The sequence below is a fragment of the Falco rusticolus genome, chromosome 1, assembly GCF_015220075.1.
Source record: "Falco rusticolus isolate bFalRus1 chromosome 1, bFalRus1.pri, whole genome shotgun sequence".
Classification (NCBI taxonomy): domain Eukaryota; kingdom Metazoa; phylum Chordata; class Aves; order Falconiformes; family Falconidae; genus Falco; species Falco rusticolus.
Window position 1 is genome coordinate 72347160 of NC_051187.1, and position 24899 is coordinate 72372058.

The window sequence follows — 24899 nt, forward strand, 5'->3', positions numbered from 1 at the left end:
CTTTCCATTCTTGCCGCCTTCTCCACCATTCATGATTTTACAGATTTCTGTGACATCCTTCCCTCTTCCCTGTCATTCCTTTTCCAAACTCGAGTCCTACTGCACTCAGTGTCTCTGCCTGCAGAAGCATTTTTATCTGTCTTTATCTTTTCTGGTTCTGCTATGTCCATTTTTATAATGGGGTACGTGGAAGTGCATGGACTAGTCTTGCAATAGTTCAGCTCTACATTGGAACAGTAGGCATAAGGATTTTTGTCTTGATCTTAGTTCCTAACATACAATTTTTTCAATTGCCAGTGAGTACCAAACTGTGATTTTCAAAGAATTCAGTGACCTTGATCCTTCCAGGATGGCAAAAGGTAATTAATTGCCTGCCATTATATATGAAGATTTTGTTGCACATCAGAAGAGTAACAGTAAAGGAACTTAAAGAAATCGGTGAAAACCAGGAGACAGACATCTGTGTGGTAAAGGAAACTGAAAAGTGAAGGCTGTGCATTAGAAAAACAGCTCTTGAAACCACATGTATCCTAATCCTGTAGGACCTATTTGCAGTATTTTATTTTTGCACAGCAACAAAGGTAAATTAAGTCTAGGGTGGGAAATCTCAATTGTATGTAACTGTGATTTTTCCTGCTTCCCAAGATCACCAGCAGCCCTTTGGCATGTCCACAAATTGTAACATTTTCACCAAAGATTAGATAATATTTTCAGCTGGGGGAAGGATCATGCTGTTGCTTGTGCATATCTTGTTTTACTGTTGTGACAAATCATGATGACAATCAGCTGTGTCTTTTCCATAGTGCTCATAGATCTCAATGGCTTGTGGTACATCACATACTGGAGAACTTTTGTGTATTGTTTTACTGTGCTTTGGCATGCTCACATTCTTACCAAGCAAGTGTGTGTTTTGAGGGAGATTCTATCTCGGGCTTCACAATAAAGGAGACTTTTGAAGTTGTTATAAACTGGGCATATGCAGCTTTAACAAGAATTTGTCCTCAAGTTTTTGAAGCTAGTAGCTATTTTGCTAATATACTGTGAATTGAAGGTGATGCTAATTGCAAGTGAAATTCTGTTGTGGTTCTGCAGAACTGTAAAATTAATCCCTCCCTTTTTCTTTGTCAAATGCTTGTCCGGCATAGGACTCCAGTTGTGTGTTAGGTTTGTTTCTGGCTACTGTTTGCTAGGTTAGACTTACCAGAGTGATCAGTTCCACAGTTATTTTTCTGAATTTTATTCTAATTCTTGTTGGTGGTTATGTCCAAGATACCGTTTCTATCCCCTTGTTGTGGTTTAACCCCAGCCAGCAACTAAGCACCACTTCTCATCGGCAGGCAAGCAGAAGAGCAGGGCTCCAGCACGCATAACAGTTACTTGGGAAGACAAACACCAGCACTCTGAATGTCCTCCCTTCCTCCTTCTTCTCCCAGCTTTATATACTCAGCATGATATTCTATGCTATGGAATATCCTTTTGCCTAGTTCAGGTCAGCTGTAGTGGCCATGTCCCCTCCAGTTCCTTTTGCCCCTCCAGTCCTCTCGCTGTCAGGGCCTAAGAAAATGAGAAGTCCTTGACTTAGTGTAAACACTACTTAGCAACAACTAAAAGCATCAGTGTGTTATCAACATTATGCTCATACTAAATCCAAAACACAGCACTGCATCAGCTACTAAGAAAATTAACTCTATCTGGGCTGAAAACAGGACACCCTTTAAACATAGATTTCTGAATTTAGCATCAATTATGTGTATAAATCCACCTCTGGAAAAAAATGCAAAATTTTAGTGCTGCAGTGCCATGAAGTAGCTATGAGAATGAAAATAATGGTATTTCTAATGCTAGATGTATGCTTTCAAAGACTATTAGCATCTCTGAGTTTCCTTAATACCCAAAGATGTCTGGTGTGAATAAAGACTCATAGAATGAAAGAAAGTTGATACCAGTGTCATGGTGTGAAACAGTTAAATAATTTGTGCTGTATCGGCATGCTTCTCTCTCCTACAGGATGTGAAATACAACCAGCTCCCCTGATGCTTACATCTGCTGTCAGAAGCTGCTATTCATAAAGCCTTCCCCTTGTAGATGCTGTATGCTATGTTCCATATATGGCTCTACACATTGTGTGGGAGAAGACTTAGTTCAACTGAAGCAAGATTACTTTTGAAAAGGTTAAAGTTTGTTGTTGCGTTGTTGCTATTTTGTTGTTGTTTTTAAATAGTCTCAAAGCTTGAAGGCTGGGAAGTAGAGCTCAGTTCACATCTTACAAGACCTCAGCACAGCCTTTAGCTGCCTGATGTGCCCGAGCTTCTCCCTTAACACCTTTCTTTGCAAGTAAGCTGTGGGCCGTGAGGGCCAACACATTGCTTCCCGTGCTTGTGCAATATTTCATGCTTATAAGCTTCTAATGGTAAAAGAGTGGATTTTTGCCATCGTAACAATTTCTACCTTCCCTTCAGTATTGTAGCAGCATGAAATGAATTTGAAGGGGGGGGGAATACTAGGTCTTCAGCTTCTGTGCTGAAAGAAAAAGGAGCCTTCAGTTTGTTCTCTAATACACATTTGACTATAGCTTTGAAGTGGCAAACTAATCCATTCTATAGATTGTTAAAAGTAACATTCTTTTACTGATGGTACTACACTGAATAAATTGGATAGGAGGGGGTGGGAATTTTTTGCCATATCAGGTAGAGCAGCCCTTCATGTGGGACAGAAGGGGACTCTGGCATGTGGACACACTGGAGGACAGTGGCTTGATACTGTAGTTGGTGTTTGGGTGCAGGGAGCCTGCACACATCCTGGGGAGCATGCAGAGTGTGGGCATGGCTCTGGGCAAGTTATTTAATGTATCTCGGACATCACCTCCTGCTTCTGTCCAACTTTGTTTAAAATGGGGCTTGCACTCTCCAGCCTCACAAGGTTAATGTGAAGATAAAGTCATTTTAATGGTGCCCTAGTGCATCTGCTGCGCTGTGTGTGGAGCTGTGCATCCACATGGACTGAGCGATGAGCAGGGCTTGCATCTGAGATGGGAAATGGCTGTTCTTGCAGATTTTGCTTTTTCTTGAAGCACAACATTTAATTTCAGAGAGTAACTCTGTTGTAATTCAATTTTATGTTCTGTTTTCATTGAATCATCAAATTCAAAAAAAGGTTTTTCTAATGCATTTGCACCGTGCTGTAAATGAAGCTGTCAAAGAAAAGCAGCTTTAGTCAAGCCGCCATTTGAATTGTATGACAGTGCCACTGGCTAACTTCACTGGCTTCTAATTAGCCAATCATATGCACAAAACCCACTAATGAGCATTTCTGTAACATTTCAGACGACATCAGTACATTTATGCAGTATGTTCTTCAGAGAAGTACAGCCCTTCCTTTCACTACATTGTTCTCTCTTGAAGTCAGTTGGCTCCATCACATTTTAGATAAAGAAAATTATCATCTGCCTAGTATCTGACTTTTTGCGCAAGTATCTTTTGTTCCACAGTTTCTATTCTAAAGGGAGAAGCAAATAGTGAATGCTACTCAGATTCCTTCTTCCGTGCTCTGTCTTACTCCTTATGTCATTCAGATTAGAGACATTCACTAACATCACCAAATTTAGATTTTTGAGGCTTTCTATTTCTCAGTTGAAACAAATTTGATAAAAAGTGTGGACTCCCAAGTTTGTTGACGTTCTTTAGTTCCAGAACTTGATGGCAAGTGTATGGTAGTTAAGTAAGGGAATAGGATATGCCAGTCTGTTTTTTGTAACATGTATCAAGTAGCACCAGCTACTAGCTGAAAGTCTAAGGGAGATGGGACTCACTTGTGTCTACAGCCAGTCCCAGCAAAACAGAGTTACAGGCTGGGAGATACTGAACTCCATAATGTTTGATACTTGTAAAACAGAGTTTTACTTGTAAATACAGGATTATGGTGCAGCAGTTCCGGTGTGGAGGGTTAAGGCTGTAAAGGTGACTGTGCTGCTGTATGCTATACATTGGCATTGCGTCTCCTCTTGCTCTGCATGCATCTTGAAGTCAGAGGGACATCTGTGTTTTAACTGCTTTTTGTGTCAGTATTTATAGATTGAATCTTCCTGTTCTGTGTGATTATTGCAGATAATATTTGTTTGTTGACCAAAATGAAATTGTTAATGGTCTCTTCTGTGGATAGTTTGACACTAACGTATTGATTCAATTTGAGGAGGCAGGAGAATCAGGCTTGCTATTTTAGTAGAGAAATACATAAATTCACAGCTGCTACCGAAGTAATTTTTCTTGTTTTTCTGCCAAATGTTTAGCTGCTGTCGCTGAGACAGATAAATTTTATGGGGGTAAGGAAGGCTGGACTCGTGCATGTGCACGTTGCGTTTCCGGGGTGTGCTGTGCCAGTGTGGCTGCTGGCACGACAGTGCAAATGCAGGCATTGCTGTGTGAGTCCAGCAGTCCCTTGGCTGAGGTGACCGTTTAATTTTTCTTCTTTAGACCAGACAAACCCCCGCTTCTGAAACAAAACAAAGTAGTTAAGTAGAGTATGAACCCAGAACACAAGATCATACAATGCAATCCTGCTGTCTGTGGGGAAGGGTATGGGAAGAAGAGATACCATGCCAAAAAAACCAATCAGAAGAACAGATGCAGATTTCTGCTGGACTGTTTCAGCCCTGAAAGCTAACTCACAAGACCATTTTTAGTGATTTGCTAATGAGAAAGAAGATACTGCTCTGGATGAATTATTTGTTGCTCAGGGTCTGCCATGGTGAGGAGGTCCTTTGGGATGCAGTCCCACAATGCATGGTCTCAGTGGATTTAGACCAAGTTAGAGGTACGCTGTGCTGTGTGTTGGACTATTATTAAGTAAAAGCTTTTGCCACCTAGTGGAAAAAGTAGAGAATTTCGAATAAGCAAGAAACCCACTAATACTGGTCATATGCGAAGTGTATTTATATAAGCAGGAGTAACCCACTTGCTAGAATGGTAGCAAGTTACTGTGGCTTCTGTGGAAATCAGTTGGTAGAAATCTTCTGAGGTAACAGTGCATATTGTTCACATAGCACAAAGCTGGTGAAAAGGGTATTAATTTGTACACTACTCACCTGTTTGGAACTGCTTTTCGTTCCACCCCAGAGGGTACCTGCCTGTACCTCCCCTGGATCTTGGGCTTGGCCAGTATGCTTTGAATGCCTCTGTGGTGACTCGCTCCCCCCAACAATGGGATGGGGAAGAGAATCAGAAGGGCAAAACTCATGATTCACGATAAAGATGGCTCAATAAGTGAAGGGAAAAAAAAACCAACAAGTGGCGCAGGCACAATCACTGATGACCTCCCACCAGCAAACCAACGCCTAGCTAGTCAGGCTGGAGGCAGAGTGAGAAACAGAGGTGGTCATGGCCCTCTGCAAACACTGCTCAGCAATAGCAAAACCACTGATGTGTTTTCAACGCTTGTTTTGGTCACAAATGTAAAACACAGCACCTTGCAGGCTGCTATGAAGAAACTGTAACTTCATCCCAACCAGACCCAGTACAGCCCATTAGTTGCCCAACTCTCCTAATGTTCATCAGCCTCCTAATGGAGAGATGAAGATCTGGTCACATGGTAGAAGTTTGTGCAAGAGCTATAGGATGTGCCTCCAACTACAGTGCTTTCAGGTAGCGATTCATCAGCCTTTGTTTCAGCTGGGGTGGTCCTTCCTCTGTCCGCTATTTTGTGTTGCCACTGCTGCTCCACCTGGGTAAGCATCCTCCCTCCTCCAGGTGAAACAAGTCTTCCCCAGGGCCTGGCTTCTTCCTGGTCCACAGCTTCTGCCATGACACCCCCCTTGAGACAGCAATTTGGAAGTGACCTGAATTGCTGTCCAAGTGTTCCTTCCTTCCTTTGCCAGACTCCTGTTGTTTCATGGCTGGATCTTTTTGGTTGGTGAACAGACTAGCCCTCTTGTTCTTAACTGATTTTTGGCATTTTTTCCAGGAAGGAACATGTGGACCTTTCCTCACGGTCTTCCAGCAGTACTTTTCCCTACTGCTGCTGCTATTAGTATCAACTCCTGTAAATGCAGGCTGCAGTGCTCATTTTCACAGCTTCATCTCTGGACCTCATGCTGTATTGCCCCTGAGCAGACGCTTCACAGAGCCCTGAAATTGTCCCACTTAAGCAGGCAGGTAGTACCATCCTGAGTACTCATCCAAGCCTGTCATCAACAGTTCTTCTGAACTTCTCTTCTGAAGTCACTTGCCCTTGGCTTTCATTCGTTACTGTGCTAGTACTTAGGTCCTTATGTCAACAGCTTAGTGTTTGGTGGTTGAAAGGGAGAAGAAGCCAGGACAGCAAAACAAGTGGGTTTAGTGGTTTTTCCCTGAATGTTTACAAATCTGATTTCCTCTCTCTTCCTTAAGATTAGTCATCTCTGCTTGAACACCTTGTATGCCTGTAGTAACTCATTATTTATACAGCAGGATGAAGATAATTTCAAATGAAAAGAAATAGTACAGGTGATTCATCCCAAGCTTCCTTAGGATTTTTAAGAAATCAGTCTTTTCTGATTATGGTTTATGTTACAGTCAATCAAAATGGCAATTAATTTTGGCTCAGATTGTGTCTAGTTACGTGTATGCCTGTGAGTCCCATGTTTCTGCATGTTTTCCTGGAATGTGTTTGAGAATCTTCCTCTCCCAAACGCATGCGGCTGGTTCAGCAGTTCAGCAAGGAGGATGACAGGGTTGTCATGACAACTAGTTCCATGCTGTGAGAAAAGATGATGCCAAATTACCAGCTTCTGTCTGTTTATCACTCCTCGTTGAGTAATGTTCCCCAAATTAGACAGGCTTGTCTGATTTATAATTACTTGTTCTAGTGGCTTGCATTTTTGCTGCATTTGTTTCTGCGATAGCACTCATGCTTCTTGCAGTGATGCTTAGGTGAGACTACCTGCTGACCACCATTGTTGTGAGTTATGAAAGTAGGTGGTTACGCTGTAGTGTGTGCAAAGTGAGGAGAAAATCTGTCTTTGGGTTTTTGGGGTTTTGTGTGTGTGTTTGGGTTTTTTGGTTTGTTTTTGTTTGTGTTTTTTTCAACCCAAGGAGCTTAAAATTGCACATTGAGCTCACTACAGTAAATAAATGGGATAAAAATATTCAAGGCCTCTGCTCTTTCTATTGCTCTCTTTAATGAAGACTGCTCCTTTTAATTTTGTTTGCCTTCACTCATTAATACAGTATGTCTTCCCTAACCTTCCAATGCCTGCCTTCATCTTCAGTGTGCATATGGGGTGGGGAGGAGAATATGCTCCCTTTAGAATAAAATCCTGGATCTGCTGAAGTCATTGACATCTTCTCAAGAAGACTTAAGGTTTTTTGTGGGTTTTTTCCCTTTGATTTTGCTTTTATTTTTTATTCAGGCCCTGAGCGCAGAAGGAAGACATTTTTGTTTCAAGATTTTGGAAGTTCAGAAGAGGGAAAACCACTTTCCCCCATCCCTTTTCTTTTCAATAAAACCTTTTTATCCTCCTGTCTTCCCAGTTCCTTTCTTGTGCTTCCCCTTGTGTGCCTAGAAGGACAGCATCTGTAACATGCACATGATACTGTGGGCCAGCTCTTTCATTACACTTCATCACAGCAATGAAGAAAGCCATCAGATTTGAAGCCACTGGTTTCCCATTGCAGCTCAAACCCTATGACATCATGTTGTTGGATCCCTGTCACCATCCCATTCTTTGTAGTTTTTGACATAGGAAACTTTGGCACAGATCCCTTATCTACAAACAAGGCAGTTTTCAGTTTGAATTTCATTTACATTGTGCACACACTAATGGAATGAGAGCAGTGGGAGGGATAGACATTCAAAAGTGGATTTTATAGATTTATTGTTGGCTAGATTATTTTTCAAGATTTGGAAAACTGAAAGTGTTCCTTTTTTGGACTGTTGTGCTTCTGGCCTGGACATGGAACATTCCTTTTCAGTTAACTTTTCAGTGTGGGAATATGCTTTTGAGGCAGTGGTAGATAATCAAGGTCTAGACAGAATCCTGCGTTTGGATGGTATCCCTTTTCTTCAGAGGACCTTTACAGAAGAAAAACTGTTACAAAACAGTCCTGAAAACTGAGATGACTAAGCTAGGAGTACAAAAAAAGCGAGACCTCTGATCTTTATCTCTGTACAGTATGGGTATTTCTTAACCTCTTTAGATAACGTAGATCAAGTGCTTGCAAGCGATGTTGAGCCTTGTAGACAAGTGGTCTCACTTGGTCGTTCTGCTACCTTCTTAGCAGAAAGAGCCCTTCTTACCTAGAAAGACTGACTGAAAATCAGGTGCTTCCATTAACTCTGGAGCTGCATTTGTATCGGGGCTGTGCATTTATTACAGTCTATTTTAAACTATATTTTTTTGCTTCTATACAGTTACATTGCTAGTACATTTTTCCTTGAGGTGTCAATTATCAGCTTTTCTTTCCATCACACAATGTGATCTTTTTCTTCCAGTCCTAAGTAGTGTGTAAATACACTAGTCATCTTTCACTGCCTTACTATCAGAAAGGGAAGGAGCTCGATTATGTACCTTCCAGACAGGAGTGTTGAGCTTTGTTATTGAAATTATGCAGTATGTTTCTAGTCTCTATCAAGAAGAGATCCTGATTAATTTAGCACAAGCACATTGCCATACAGCCAGGTTTCAGTACTAGACTGGTGATAAACCAACTTATGACAATGGTGGGTGCAGTATGTGGTTTGTTTTATGCTGATAAATACAGATTTTGCCAAGGGCAAAGTAGAGAAGGCAGTTCTCAAGATAACAGAATTTGGTCCATAGGAAATCAAGCATCTTGCGAATATTCTTCCATTCTACCTTCGCTATAGTACCTAATCAGCCCTGATTGAATGTTTTACTTCAGTGTAGTCCTTTCTCAAAAAAATGCGTAATTGCTGTCTCAAAAATTTTAACACAACTTACTGTTAAACTGAAATTAACTTTGCTTGTACCTTTGTGTTCCTGCTCTTCCAGAAAGTGCCTCCAGAGCTCCTGTCATTCTCTTTCCACCTGTATTTGTTTCTAATGACTGCCTTTGGTCTTCAGTGAAAGGGATTTCTAGCTGTACCTGCAGAAGAAAGCCTGAACTAGTTAAAAGCTGCTTCAACTTCATGGCATTTAGTCTCTCTAATTATGAAATATCCACAAATTACATCAGCAGAAGATGCTGCCTACATAGTCAGGAACAGCAGCTGGAAAGCTGCACTGCATTTAGATGCAGAGCGTACTATTTGCATCTGTTGTAATGCCACCGATACAACCTGTGCTTGGTGAGCGTCGACCTTGCCTCACACGGGATGCCAGTTATGAGGGAACAGTTTGAAGCATTGCAAAATGATGGAAAAATAAATGGTCTCCATTTGCTGCAGAAGTTTGTCTGCTCCAAAAGATCCTACTGAATGCTGTCATTTTAATTTCTGTTTAATTGGACAAGGGCTAAACAGATTTGCAATGGCAGCAATTTGATTACTATCCTTCCCCTGGAAAAGCAATAAAATAAGTGATAAAAATACTAATTTTGCCAAAGAGCTTGGTCATCAGTTACATGTGCACTTCAGTGAAATATTTATATTGTTTATTACCATCTCTCTTCAATATCATAACAGTTTCCTAGGTCACCCTCATATAGTAAGATAATTTTAACTTGAAATACAAATGTAATTACTAAAATTTCTAATTATTATGCCAAACTTAATATCTGAACTATAGCTACAGTGTGGAATTCATCACTGCTGTATATCAGGTAATTGGCACAGGCTGACATTTGGAGAAGGAAGTTACAAACAGCAATATTTTACATTATATGAGCTCTATCCTATCTTTAGAATACAAATTGTGTTCACAAAGCTCTCCTATCCAGAGTTACCAGTTGAATATGGCAGTGTTTATGGCTTTGTGGAGGTACATCTCTGTTGCTAGTTTTTTCAAGAATTAATTGTTTCATTTTGTGTAGCGGACTTCATTTTTCCAGTATTTTTGAAGTTTTAACTGCTCTCCTTAGTTATAATGGTACCGGGAAGAAGGCTTTACTTAGTTTTTTCTCTTAGAGGCTCTGTGTTTCAGCCATTCAGACAAAGATTCAGACACAAGCATTTATTTTTGATTGAAACTTGGCCAGCCAATTTCAACATGTGAGAGCCTCTTCAGACTGTTTTACTCCTTTGTACATTTATTAAAATTTGAAATGACCATTTATACCTTTTTTTTAAAAAAAGAAAACAATCTTTCTTTGATACTTTTCTAAAGCCTTACTGGCTTTTTGTGAATTAGTTCTTTATTTTAGTTTTTTAAAGATAAATGACTTAACTTGAATTTCCCATTTGATGTTAAAAGGGAATGGTAAGGCATTGCAGGTGCTGCCCTCCCCTTGGGCTCTCACTTCTGATTATTTCATTTCTTTCATCATTTTCCCATTCTTTTAAAAGCATTCCTGTCGTCACTGTGTTGCTGAGTCTCTGAAGAGACAAAGCGGGGGCTGCATGGTGGGGTGCAATTAGTGGATTCCTCTGTCTGAGTTCTGCAGAGACTGGTGCCAGAGGTGTTTAGGGAGCAGCCCTGTGCTCCATCATGTCGGACCCTGTAAGAAGGGACTATGGTGCCAACTCTAAACAAGCTTTAGGTAGAGGGGAAAGATCTGGTTTCCTGAGGGACTTGTCAGGTCCTGGCGCAGGAAGGTGGTGGAGGCAGGAAAGTGCAGTGAAGTCCACCCTGTGCTTTTCAGTTTTCTTCAGATGAAGTTAGCTTCTTGTCTTAGATCATGTCTTCCATGTTTTTATGTGGTCTTCCTTTTTAGTCCTCAAAATCCTCTGCCATGTCTCTCTTACTGTCATGTTTTTTCACCAGAATTGGCCCGTGCTTTTTCCGTAACATCTCCGTGAATAGCTGGTTTGGGGATCTTTCCCCCTCCCCCGTCTGGACAAGGTTTTAACTGTCTGTCTTCAGTGAGACAAAACTCCACGTGAAAAACACCAGTCCCCCCTTTGTGACCCGTCCCTTGACGTGAATCTGCCTGCAGAAGACCAACTGTGAACTTCTAGCTATGTTGACCTTTAAGCTGTCAGCAATGCGTCTCGGAAGTCAGGTGGTGACAGCTCACACTTAGCTTAGGCAGATTTCCAGGGAGCAGCTTGCCGATGAGGCTTCACTGGCATGTCCAGATCTGGGGTGAGAGCCGGCCTGCCTCGCTACTGACAGCTCTCATGCACCCTGTGTGCGGGCGAGGATAGAGAGCTGGCTGCCCGCTCTGCTGTAACGAAGGCTGCTGTTTGAACTTCATCTTGGGAGTGTATGTAGGCAGTGGAGCCAGCCGGTTCAGTAACGTTTTTTCTCCAGAGAAAGAGATGGCTTGCAAAGGTCTGCAGTGCAGTGTGAATCTGCATGATGCCTGGGTGAAGACATACCTTGTTCCTGTGCAGAGTTTTGAATTGGTTACATCTTGAAAAAAAATCTTTCCACTGATAAGAATTTGACTCTTGCTGTAGAAAGACAAATTATACAGTTAATGTGAATCCACGTTTCTTAAAGAAATGCAGTCTGCTTTCTTGTACAGCTTAGCTACAGTGCCTCTTTTATGCTAGTTCAGTACTGGTTTTCTTGGTTCTGTTGCTTTATGCATTTTATATAAGAAATGTCTTAACAGTATAGCCTTTTAAGGAGGTTGTTGTTTACTGTAATACACATGGTAGGTAGACCAACCCCAGTGCAAAAGGCTACATTCTTTTTGTGAATCTTGCTTTAAATTTCTGTTGTTAAGCCATGCTTTCCGTATTATCAGAGCAAATACTTTCAAATCCAGAACCTTCATGAGCAGCCCTCTGGTCCTGGTTCATTGACCTTTCATCAACAAATCAGTAAAGAAGAGCATGGGAAAGGCCAGGAGATGCCAGGCAGAACTGCGCCTTCTCAGGATGACTGGGAGGGAATCGGAGAAAAGTTCCTGATCACCATAGATCATCTGCTGCTGAGGAAGCCTGAAGGATTTGGTCATCCACAGACCAGAAGGCACCATTTCCATTTAAAGTTTTTACCTCTAAAGCCTTGCAGACATAAGAGGAGTTCTCAGTTTCCGATGAAGAAATCCGATGTGTTCAGTTTTATTTCCTCTTGGGTTTGTTTCATGCAAGTTGTTTGATGCCATGTTAACAGAATTGGATTGATGTACAGATACCAGTTTTTTTCTCTCCCATCTTGTGGCTGTCACTTTATCTTCTACAAGAAGACTGGGATTGAAAAGGCCTGAATTTAACAGGATATATATATACACACACATACATATATCAGTGTGGTGCCTTCATATTCTGGGCACCAAATGCTGCTTTGATAAGGGACCATTCTTACTCTGGCCCATGCACCAAAAATTAGATGCTTTGACTCAGTGTCATACCATTTGATGGGGTCTTTCAAATGTGGAGGAAAATTATTTTGCTACTTGTAATTCCATACTCAAATCAAGAAAAGCCATTGGTGCCCTGGCCACAAGCGCATTCATCTGCCCTGATTTTGTATGTTGACTCTTATTTCTTATTTTTCTTGTGCTGCTGTCTCCTGCAGTGGTTCGTTACCTTTGGCTTGCACACCAAGTGCTTTCATCTGCTAGAACAGTCAGCAAACTAGGGAGGTTTTCCAGTTCATGCCAGTAGGAAATCACAGCATGTGAACAGGCTATCTCTGCCAGTCTGTCTGATCCTGAGGTGTGTTCGCAAATAGGCTGGAGGAAACACACATTCACTTTTTTTTTTTTTCCAAGTAGGTTTGCATAGCTAACGTGAGGAATGGTGCTCCAGCATGAACACGTGCAGTCTGGCACTGTCCTGTTCAGCCATGCTTATCACACGGTCTGCAGTCAGTACTTCTGCACAAGCGGTACCGAGATGCCAGCAATGTACATCTCATGCCCAGACGTAGTCATTTTGTGTGGAAGATGCAGCTCTTTGAAAGTTCTGAGCTGTATTAATTGAAAAACATAATCTGAAATTTAAGATCTCTTTTATCTCTGAGCATACGTGAGTTTATTTTGGTGTGTTTATTTTTGCGGAGGGGTAAATTTTCAAAGTAAATTTATATTACTCAGCAAGGTGATATTTTCTTTTTCCAAATTGCTCACAGCTGTTTTACGTGATTTTCTTCCAAGTATTCATTCACATACAAGACAATTTCTTCTCTTCTAGTTAGAAGTTGCAGAAATGTTGTTTTAAGTCTCAGGGTTAGCAGTTTTCTTTCTGCTGTGAGTTTTGTCTGCTTTTACTTCAGAGTCATTTCTGTTTAGGTCCTTCTGGTATGGCATCATTAAAACGGTAAGTAACAGTATGTTGGTTCCTCTGCATCTCAGGTTCTGCTGCACTTTTGGTTGGTTGGTTTGAAGGAATAGTTTAATGCAGCCATAGCACAACACTTTGCTTAACTGTATACTTGAATACATGTGTACACACACATATGTATGTATTGCAAGGACAGAAGCCTTGCTTATTTTAAGTGAAGAGAATAACATTTTATGTCCTGGCAATATTGAATTATGGTTGTTTTATACTGTAAACTGTATGAACCTGAACTGATCTGAAGCTTTGCCTCTCTGCATAATAAAGACTTAATGTTTTCCTATTCTGGCATGCATTGAAAGGCCCAATACGTGAGTTTTATGAGCACTGATGTTATTGTGATATTTTGAAGTTTTATGAACCAGTTATTTAAACTCACCCATGTGTATCTGGACTTGCAGATGTTGCCATGCATACTTCAGTGTGATGTTCAGATATTTGATCTTTGCATGTCACTTTTTGCATGATATGGTCAAATGATTTAAAGTGTTTTGCTTTTATTTTCATTTTGTATGGTTGAGAACAGTGCATTAGAGTTGTTCAGCTGGAAGACAAAAATGGGTGAGGTTGAAGGTGAATGGTCTTTAAAAACTATAAGACCTTGGAGTCAGGAGCTGCATACTTGAATGCAGCAGAGGCTACAATGCGGGGACATTTAGAAGTGGGTGTTCAAAACATTTGGGAATTTCTTGAGCTGGTTATATGACTGTTGATGATTTCAGATATTGGCCCCCGGGTGACAGTCATTATTGAATTTAAGTATAATGATACTGTCTAGTTCTTCTTCTGCAGAATTCGCTCTAGATTAGTCCTCAAGTGGTAAATCAGTAACTTAAGAACTTTTAAGTGGTTCTGAGAAATAAATAGTCTGGTTTGTGCCATAGAGTGTAAGAGTTATTTCAAGTTACCATGTCATTTGTCTGTGTGTGTGTGCACGCATAAATCTGAGTGGCAGAAATGAGAGAGATTCAGAAATAAGCAACTGTGATAAAACATGCAGTAAGAGGCTTGAGGGTAGACAGACAAGAAACTTGTAATTCAAAAAAGATTAAGAGGAGCAATATAACAACATGTTATTCATCTGTTAGCCACTGAAGGTGTTTTGAGGATTGTCTTTGAAGGCTGGAAACAAGTTGCTGGACTAGATGAGCCACAGCTCATTGGTATGGTGCTTCCTTTATTCTTGGGTGGTTTTTTTCTCACTAGCTCAGTTCACCGTGCTTGTGTCAGCCTTCATCATGTCTGCTCAAGTGCTGGTGGAAACATCAGTCCAGGAGGTTAATTGTTTCTCCTTGCAGCTTGATGGATTCTTGGAGTAGACCATAGCACCTGGTTAATAGCACATACTGTAATGACACCACCGAAGTAGTTTAGCTGGGAAGTTTAGAAGAGCACCAGCTCCCTTACCTTCTGCTGGATAGATGCTTTCCAGAGGCTGGGAACTGCCCCTGCTGGATTAAAGCTGGTTAGCACATAGGTGATGCCCCTGTTTTTCTAAAAAGCGCTGCATGCTCTCCACTGGTGACATCTCTTAGATGCATCTATAATCCCAGGTAAATCTGGGAATGTCTCTAATGATGATATGAATTGCTGGCTCATTCTTAAATTAGTAGAAGTTTTGTCAGTGGAGCCAGTTTTTCATTTCTGTGTTGGCACTGTGGATGAAGTTTTGATGATTTTTTTTTTTTTTTTTCATCCTACCCCATTAAAAAATCAATTGAAAACAGTATGTTTGTAACAGTCAGGGTGTGTGTAAAATGACGGGCCAGGTTTTTTGGTCTCATTGTTTTGAAGAAGCAGTCTTTTAGATATTGTAAGTAAATCCAGTGGGGGTCGTTTGGGGTGTGTGTGGTTTCTGTTTTGATAAGCCAACTCCAATTAGCAGAAATACATGTTCTACTAGCATGCGTTGAGAAGGGAAGGTGATGAAGAGCACAGAGTACACCACAGCTCCAAGTATTTCTTTAAATGCTATAATGTAATGTACTTTGAAGCTAAAGCTTATTAGAAGAGCTAGTTTATGTGATGGCATTAGGTAGCTGCCTTATTAGAACAGCTTTTTGGTAAGTAGTGTATTTTTTTCCTCATTTCATAGGCCATGTCAAACCAGGCTTTGTCACCTTACTTTGAGACTCAGTAATTCAGTATGTTTGTCTGGTGTGCATTTACACGTGAACTGTACAACAGCAGTACCAGATGCATGGCACTACGTCACTTGCATCAGGGGCAGACCCACGGAAGAACTGTTTTAGTAACGTGGATTTTTTTTTTTTGTTTCTTTTTCCTGTTGTTCTGTGTCCGTCACCCCCTATCTCCTCCCCCCAGCAGATGTATGGAGTGATCATTCATTTCAGACAGACCCAGACTTGCCACCTGGCTGGAAAAAAATCAATGACATTGCTGGGATCTACTACTGGCACATACCAACAGGAACAACACAATGGCAGCGTCCTGTGTCCATCCCAACAGATCTCCAGGGCTCACGAAAAGGATCACTTGGTTCCATTACTCCGTCTCCTACTCCAGAAACTGAGGTAACATACTGTGTCTTCTTGTGTGCTGCATACTGTAAAGAAATAACTTTTTGAACTTGCAGGTTTAACTGTTAGCTAAGCTGAGCTTTAGAGTATGGGGCCTGATAATACTCCCAAGTGTAGCAATTTGTTGATAATACATCGTAAGTATCTATTTTCTATGTGCATTTTCTAATGGCTGTGCCTTATGAAACATCCTAAACTTTGGATATATAGGATGAAATCAGACATATCTCAGCTAACTTAAGACAGCCGGTGCCTGATGAATGTGAAACTACTGCAGTTCTGTAGCATGCACTGAAGCATTGCTGCATTATGTGGATACAGGATAAAATTTTTGCACATTATAGCGGTCTTTTGGCTGGACTCTTTGTACCTCCTTTTTGGTTCACTTGGTAGGAGTATCACACAAAGACATATGAGTCTTCATTTGAGACTAGTTCTTTTACAGGGGAGTTTCTGTTGAATAAACATGAAGTATTCTCAAGTGTAAGTCTCTTAACATCCTGCCAGTAGAAAATATCTGCACAAGTGGATCACTGTCTTGCGGTCAGTCTTTAATCAGAAACAGAAAAGACATACACTGTCTTCCACATGTGCTGAAATGTGATACCACCTTTTAAAATAATCCTTTCAGGCACAATCCAGGGGGTTGATTGGTGTCATATAAGTGGAAAAATAAATTATCAGAGAGTATGCTTCAAAAAATGCGGTCACTTTATTTTAGTGTGTTGGGAAGGTTTCTAGTGAATGAAATACTAATATAAAATCAAATAGTTTTGAAATTAATACTTCTTCATACTAACTTTTCAGAAGAAGGTCCACAGATTTATGAAAACAAGGGAAATTTTTACTGGCTTTGAGTTTTGATCAGGCGATCCTTAGAGTTTATTTATTTATTTAAACAGACATTTAGATACGACAGTTCTTCTGTCCTTGATTTTGATGTATGTACCAAAATAACTTAATTGAAGTTAAGAGGGGTTAAGGACATTTAAGTATGTATTACCATTCTTGACTCGAAACTTTTATCCTGTGTAGGCTTAAACATGTCCACTCTTGTTCAATATTAGAAAGATTGCTCCCACATGTTCATAAACGCTACTGGTAAGGTTTGTAAACGTGACTGCATCATTTCAGTTATGGTTTACGTCAGTCAAGCTCCCGTGGAATGTACTGTGCACCAAGCATGCTGTAAATTATTTCTGAGAGGGTTCATGGAGAAAGAACAGTAATTGTCTACATTCAGCATTTCTGGATGGTTTTTTTCTTCTACCTGAATGACAAGTGCTGCACGTGCTTCCAGTATAAATTCCTGTAATGTACACATGAGGGATATAGCTTCACCATAAAGTATTTTTCTTACTTTAAAATACGGAGAACAGGGCTTTAATTACTGAGTTATAGATGCCTTTCACAAAAACCCGGAAATCAATATAGTTGGTAAATTGCAGAGGGGAAATGCATATATTAATTTCAAATATTTTTCTAACTCTGTTTAAAATGTCTTTACAATGAAAATTTCATACCTGCTGGTAACATGGCAGATGTACTTTTAACCTTTCAGAATTCTTTTGCTTTAAATGAAGAACAGCTTGTGATTATAGGTAATGATCATTAATTCTCAGCAGCATTATGGAGAATATGAAATGTATGAATTATAACAATGTAGATTTAATACAGTCTAGATGTATTAAATAAGACATTTGAGGAGTCATTCTAAAATGCCATGTATGTGAGTACATAGTAGGCTCATCTAGGTTTTGATATAGCAGTTCTAATTCAACAAGGGATTTGATCCAGCAAAGATTTATGCATATACAGTTCTATGGCAGCATCAAGACCATATACTGTAGTGTAAAAGATAATGCAGAAAATAAGCAAGTTTCCAAAATTTGTATTAGTATGATGTTATATGGTTATTTTAATTGCAGGTACAGATGAGAGCATTTGTCTCTTGAAAGTTTCTACATTCATTGATAATCATTGTACATACCATTATTGAAACAATACTGATCTTGTGGCTCGGTGGTTATTAAGATAGCATTGGTATACAATACCAGCAGACTTACAGTAATGGAGTTCAAAAGGAGTGTGAATTGGGCTCAGGACTTTGTGCATTGCCAAATACTGGGGTGTAACTGGAGTTCTAATGGGAACTGTTAGGAAAAGTCTTGCATTTCTTGATACCACAGATACTGAATTTTATTAAGAGGGAACCAGAGGAAAAATCCTTTGGGATTCAGCTGGTTCAGAGCAGTAAGCTGTGCTGTGGGGTTAAGAGATGGGTGGAGGTAATGAAATAATTTGTAATCTGGATTTAACAGTGTCAGCTATCATGAATGTTTGGTTTTTCATCTCTCCACAGTCATTACTTGCCAGCACCTGATCATCTCTAGGTCGCTTGCAGGTGATACTGGTTTCAGTCCCTGTTTCAGTGCAGTGCAGCCTACCCTAAGTGCTCCCCCTCTCTCTCCCCATGAAGGATTAACGTGGGGTGTCTGTGATCCAGTCAATCTCTGATGCTTCACAAAAGATGTGAAATTTGATCTAGAATAGGGGCTCCCAAATGCCTTTATCCCAGTGCTGCCATTGGCAGCAGCAGTTGTGGTGGACAGCTTCAAGCTCCAGGTTGGAGCATGTGTGAGCTGTGTACTGCTGGTTCCCTCACTGCTGTTTGGAAGCTTGTGTTCCAAGCTAATCTGATTTGGGAGGCTGGTTTAGCTCATTCCCCTGTGCTGGAATTTGTAGTACTTTCATCTGAAAATGTTGGGGGATATATAGGTTTTAGGCAGATGAAAGAGTATATAATCTAGTATTGAAGACTGGAATGGGTAGTATTTCGTATCTGTCCCAATAGGCTGCCATGTGTCCATAAAAAATTCTTTTACCTTTATCACATTTGTCTGTGAAGCATCATGTGCTAGTCTTGAGATGAGTTTATTTGGGCTCTTTCAACTTTTGGGTTTGAGTTTGTCAAAAAAACATTCAGAAACACACACACACACCACCACCCCTGCTCAGAGTAATGCCTTTTTACCCTTTTTACCCTTTTTCCTGTGTCCTCCTTTTTTTCTTCTTTTTTTTTGAATTATTTCATGTCCCTGTCTCTTAAATGATGTATAGTCAGAACCTTTGCTTCATTTGGTAGAATGTGGCTCACAGCTGAGGGCAGTCAACAAAGAACAGATCAAGTCAGCCATTTTTGTGTTGTAGCTTACTCTGGATATTTAACATAAAGAAAAGCAGTTATTATTGTTGAACAGAAAATTAGAAAAAATAGATGGGGAGGAATGATGTTATGCATACAAATGGCAAAAAGGGTTTTAAAAAGGAAAAATTGTGAAAATGTCTGTCTTTTGCACAGGCTGCAAGGCAATTTTTCCTTTGCGAGATAATCTGTAAATTTCAATCCAGAGCAATTAGGGGTAAGCATTATGTGACAAACCTGCAGATTTAACAAAAATGCTAATAAATGCTAAATGTGAAAAACCTGGAACGTTCCCTCCTTTCCTCCCTCCTCAAAACCATGAAACTGTGTTTTGGTTTTGCGCGGCTGATTCAATTTGACTTAGTTTTAGATGGCTCTTTTCTCCTGTGTGTAGCTGAATTTACTTCCTCTGTGAATCCTCATCTTTTGTAACGTTCTCTTTATTTGCTGCCTCTTTCCCATTTCCTGTGCAGAGAAAAAGCTATATGGTTTACTTCTCAATAAGTGCTTCTTTGAGATAATGGCAAAATTTGGTGGTGGTAGTTGTGTCTTCTTGTAGCCTGACTCATCCCAGGCCTGGATCACCTCTAGAGGTTCTGTAGGTAACATATCCACTAGCAGCTAATAATTAAAGAGAAGGGGCTTAGTAGGAAAAGTTAACTACTCAGCTAATTCAAAGACATGTTAAGGAAGAGTTACTGCTGGGAGTTGTTTCTCACAAATAATTCCTCCAATGGGGATATACTGAGAACACTCGCGAGGCAAGACGTCCACCCTGCAAATTAATGCAGTGGGCCATATTAATAAGTACCACTTCATCTCGGGGCTGAGGTGGACAACTTGGGAGAGCTTGACTTAAAAAGGAGCCACTAATTACAGGAATACTTGATTTGATGAAGCTACAAAGAGGTCGTTCTGGGTCTCTCAGCAACCAAATCTCCTGTCCCACCTGGCTCTTGGTCAGGACTGTGGGATTTCTGTCCTTGTGGGGAGGGGAAGAGGAGAGGGGCGACTCCAACATCAGCTGCTCCTCCTGGGCTTTACAGAGAAGGATGAACCTCAGGTTGCTGTAGTGCTAAATGCACTACTGCTTGGTTGATTGTACCGGTGAATGCCTCTGAACGTTTTGAGAAACTTGAATGGAAAATGAGAGGGTGGGTGGTTTGTTTGTGGGTTTGGTTTTTTTTTTTTTGTTTTGTTCTGTTTTTTAAAAAAGCTGTTAGACTTTACAAAACTACTTTTTCAGCGAGAAATCTCTCTGCACTCCTTACTTATCTTCCTTCCCTTCACTGGCCTTTTCTTGTGCTTGCTCTCTAGAAATATTTTATTTTTACCTTGTATGTATCTTATCCTTGTATGTATGGTTGTGTTTCAGTATTTCTAGTTACAGTAGTGTTAGAGTCTTCTAGCAAAAGTGCCCTTCAAATGGAAATCCTCATGTTTCCCCTTAATTGCTGTTTGTCAAAGGCTGTAGCAGCTGTGGCGAATGTTCATATTCAGATTCATTTTGCTTGCTTTTAAGATCATAGTTAAAGAGTAATTTCATTGTCTGTCCCTAATTTATATTAACTATCCTTGTTTTAATCATTTGTTTTGGTAAGTAACTGTTAGAGGCATGTCTTCTCTCCCCTTTCCTCTGAATGCCATGGTATAGTGGAGTAATTAGTTAAGTTTGAGGTGATCTGTTCCCTAACCCATCCTGTAAATATCAATGCTAACAACAGTGTCTTGTGTTTTTTCTTTTCTTTTTCTTTTTCTTTTTTTTTTATCAATGTGCTTCTTCCTGTGTGAATAATTATGTGTCTAGAAACAGCCATGGAGTGATTTTGCTGTACTGAATGGGGGAAAGATTAATAGTGACATTTGGAAGGCAAGTATATTGTCAGATTTTAGAACCTTTAATACTATTACCCTTGTTTTTTGCATGGCAGTGGCTGTTTTTTCCCCTTTTATTTTTCCATGAATGTCATTCATAACCTAGGCCAAAGTGAATGGGGGTACTGCTAGGGATGTCTAGCTCACAAACATATGCTACCTTTTCTGATCTTTCCACTTGGAATGGATTCAGTCTAAACTAGCAGGGCAACTGCCATGATGTAATGAATAAGATGCCTGCACTGAATGAAATGCAGCTTGAGAATATATATATGCATGCCTCTTTTCAACTTCAGCCAGAAATACTATCGCTTCTTTGCAGGGAGGATTTAATTTTCCTTTGAAATAAGAAATAACATGCTAGTGTACTTAATACTATATTAATAGCACTTAGTACTATACTGATAGCACTGCCTTTATCTCTAGGATCTGCATGCAGCCACTGTGAACCCAGACCCAAGTCTGAAAGAGTTTGAAGGAGCAACGTTACGCTATGCCTCTTTGAAGCTCAGGTACAATGACTTAAGAAGTCTCCATGGAATGACCAGCTTCATTTTGTGCTGTGCTGTAATTTTTATATGATGTTAAGACTGATTTTGTCTGTTGTCTGTAACAGAAACGGTCCACAGTCTGATGATGATGATTCCTGTAGTATCAACAGTGACCCAGAAGCCAAGGTCAGTAAGATGATCCGCAATAGGATAACCATTAAACATTGCAGTTGTAAAAATATAACTTGCAAGGTGCAGAATGCCTCTTAAGTTCTTAAATTAACTGTACTTCTCCTCTTGGCACAATGTAGATTGGCCATGCAAGACTAATTCCATCAAAGGAATTTGTAGATTTAAAGCTTCATTCAGTTTGGTTGTATGGCTTATTTTAATATCACACAAGTCAAGAAATTGAGTGTTACAGCTCAGAATTCTACTATCCAACTGTAATAACTGGCCCCTTGCACAACTAAGTGAATTTTCTGTCGTGAGAGAGAGAGGACTCTGTTGTTTGTCATGGCTGGATAGCTTCCTGGGGCATACAGTGACAGAATTTGCTCTTTATTCTCGAGTTTGTCCTGTTTTTAAGTACTCTTCCTTGTTTATGTGGCTGCTTGAACTCACAGCTGGTAACAAGGAAGTTACTTTTTAGAACAAGGAACTTTGTATTTTAGAACAGAGAATGCAACCTAGTTTGAGGATAAAATTCATCGGAAAAAATGAGACCGTTATGTGAACAAGCACTGCACCGTAATTAAATCAGAGACTTTACTGTTTTTTTCTAAGGTATTTGAGCAGGAAGAAGCAGCAGAAGGTTTTGAATGCTTGTATACATATCTCCAGATTTGTTTTGTTGATAGTTTTGTCTTGTGCCTGCATCCATTTTTAAGGATGTATGTGAATCTCTGTAATTGGAAATCCAGGTAATCTAAATAAGTCTTTTGGCTGTGCCATACACCTGCAGTGACTGACAGGATCAGAAGCTACTCATATGCAGGAAGGCAGTATGTAACAGTTAATAATTCTAATAGCATTAGTGATATATTTTAGGAGAAAAACCAGAATAATCAGGGTACTTAAACTTCTTTGTCATCTTGATTATTTGGCTGGTGATGTTTAAATCTGATGTGAATAAATGTGTTTTGCTTTGCAGGCTGGCAGTTAAAAAGCAAGGGTTTCAGCTGCTCATTGCAATGACAAGCACTAAATTCTGAGCACAGTACATGGAGTTGGGAGGAGTGTTGAGCATTAGGTACCAGTCCTTAGAACCAGGAAGCTGTTCCTTTCATGATAAGCTGTGTGGTATGGAAAGCTTTATGGGGAGGCAATATTTAGTTATGTCTGACTCTTTACCAGGTGATTTGCACTGGGTAGAATTAGGAGCCTTTCCTGCATGGAGAACTGTGGCAGTACTTGTGTGGACAGAGAACTTGTGTCATCATTTCCCCTCCCTCTCTGGCTTGCTTTTCAAACTTAAAAATTTATGGAACTGATGCCCATCCAGTGTCCATGAAATGGGTCCATGCCAAAAGCTTGTCCTCTTTTGTCTGTCACAGCAGGTTTTGTTTCTCCTATTTAGGCAAAACCACGCTGATGATGCTTAAATGGGTAATCAAAGCTCAGCGCTGAAACATTCACAGAGTGGCTGAGAGGAGCAAAACAAGAAATAGAGGAGAGACTATACAAGTGTGGTGGTTGGCTGGCTTTTCTGGTTTTTTAAATCACTTGAGTCAAGGCACCTTACCTGCCATCTGTCACTGCCTGATGGGGATGTTGTGCAGGGGCAGTGGTGAACGTGTGTGTAGCCCTGCAGGTGAAGCCCAGCAGCACTGGTGTTGCTCTGCAGCAGAAGAGGCTGTTGGTGGAGCTGTTCAATGCATCAGCCTCTGCCCCTGGCAGGGCTGGGAGTTGCTGCGTGGTCCTGCCTCACAGGGACAGAAAGTGGTTCGGAAACAGCAGGGAAAATCTTCAGCTGTTGAAGATGCTCTGGGATCTTTAATTCTTACATGGATGGGAAGGGGGTGTGGTAGGTGGATTCCTTGCTAGCCCGTTTTACCCAAAATATTGCAAGGCTGAAAGTAGTGTGATAGGGTTTGAAACTGATAACCTGAGACTTGGAAAATCAGACTTTTTAGCCCCTTAGGCTTTCCTCTGCCCCATGATGTACCTTAACGTTGTTTGAATGAAGCTTACTTTTGCATGGCAGCAAGCACAGATACTTTTATTTAATTTCATTGTAATAGAGGGAAGATTTTTTTTTTAACTTGTTAAACTCTGTATTGGAAGAATTTGTTAAAATGAACCTCGTTAGTGATATTTTAGAGACCTTAAACCTATTTAAACCTGTTCACGACAGTGGCCTGTACATTTGAAAAAAAAAAATTAAAAACTGAAATTTCCTCAATGGCAGAGTAGTGCTGTCTTTCAGCAAAGGGAGCCATGCCACCTTGTGGAAAGCTGGAGTAGTGGTCTTCTCCCAGAGTCTCAGCTTTTGCAAAGTGTTGGCACTGCAAAAATGTCAGTTTTGGGAAAAGTCTGTCCTGTAATTCTTGTAAGAAGAATGATATATGCAGCAACCCAGTTAAGCATTCCAAATTTTCAATAAATAATAAATGCTTCTCTGTACATCATGTGCTTAAGATGCAGTTCATAGCTTCATATCCTTGGAATTTTGGTGCAGGTTGTCTGCACAAGGCCATAAAAGAGAAGTAAAAGGGGGAGAAGGAGGAGAATGATTACATCAGGCTTCTTGATTTCAGTAGTTTATTTTGGTAGGAATTTCTTGAAGAGATTGTTTATTTCATCTTAATTCTCCTTACAAAAAAAAAGATTACATTGAACAGCCAGTTGCCCATGAGCCAGCAGTGTGCCCTGGTGGCCAGGAAGGCCAGTGGCATCCTGGGGGGCATTAGGAGGAGCATGGCCAGCAGGTCGAGGGAGGGGATCCTGGCCCTCTGCTCTGCCCTGTCCAGCTCTGGGCTCCCCAGCTCAAGAGAGACGGAACTGCTGGAGAGGGGCCAGCGGAGGGTTATGAAGGTGATGAGGGGACTGGAGCATCTCCCTGATGAGGAGAGGCTGAGAGGGCTGGGCCTGTTTAGCCTGGGGAAGAGGAGACTGAGAGGGGATCTTACGCATGCATGCTAGTATCTTAAGGGTGAGAGCCAGGATGATGGGGCCAGTCTCTTTTAAGTGGTGCCCAGTGACATGACAGGGGGCAACAGGCACAAACTGCAACACAAGAAGTTCCATCTGGATATGAGGAACAACTTCTTTACCTTGAGGGTGGTAGAGCACTGGAACGGGCTGCCCAGAGAGGGTGTGGAGTCTCCTCTGGAGACATTCAACACCCACCTGGACATGGTCCTGTGCAACCTGCTGTAGGTGAACCTGCTTTAGCAGGGGGTTGGACTAGATGATCCCCAGAGGTCCCTTCCAACTGTGACCATTCTGTGATTCTGTGAAATC

At 40.7% G+C, this 24899-nt stretch overlaps 1 protein-coding gene across 12 annotated transcripts in view; it reads left to right on the plus strand.

Annotated features, from left to right (window-relative positions):
* APBB2 (amyloid beta precursor protein binding family B member 2) overlaps positions 1–24899 on the plus strand; it is a 189705-nt gene that overhangs the window by 106062 nt on the left and 58744 nt on the right. For 5 of the 12 annotated variants that reach the window (XM_037384246.1, XM_037384185.1, XM_037384225.1 and 2 more), the window contains 4 exons: positions 15649–15857; positions 20876–20938; positions 21370–21455; positions 21560–21620. In XM_037384246.1, coding sequence (XP_037240143.1) covers positions 15649–15857; positions 20876–20938; positions 21370–21455; positions 21560–21620 — 419 coding nt within the window. The remainder of the gene's footprint in view (positions 1–15648; positions 15858–20875; positions 20939–21369; positions 21456–21559; positions 21621–24899) is intronic. The other 7 variants (XM_037384255.1, XM_037384235.1, XM_037384194.1 and 4 more) reach the window with 3 other exon arrangements.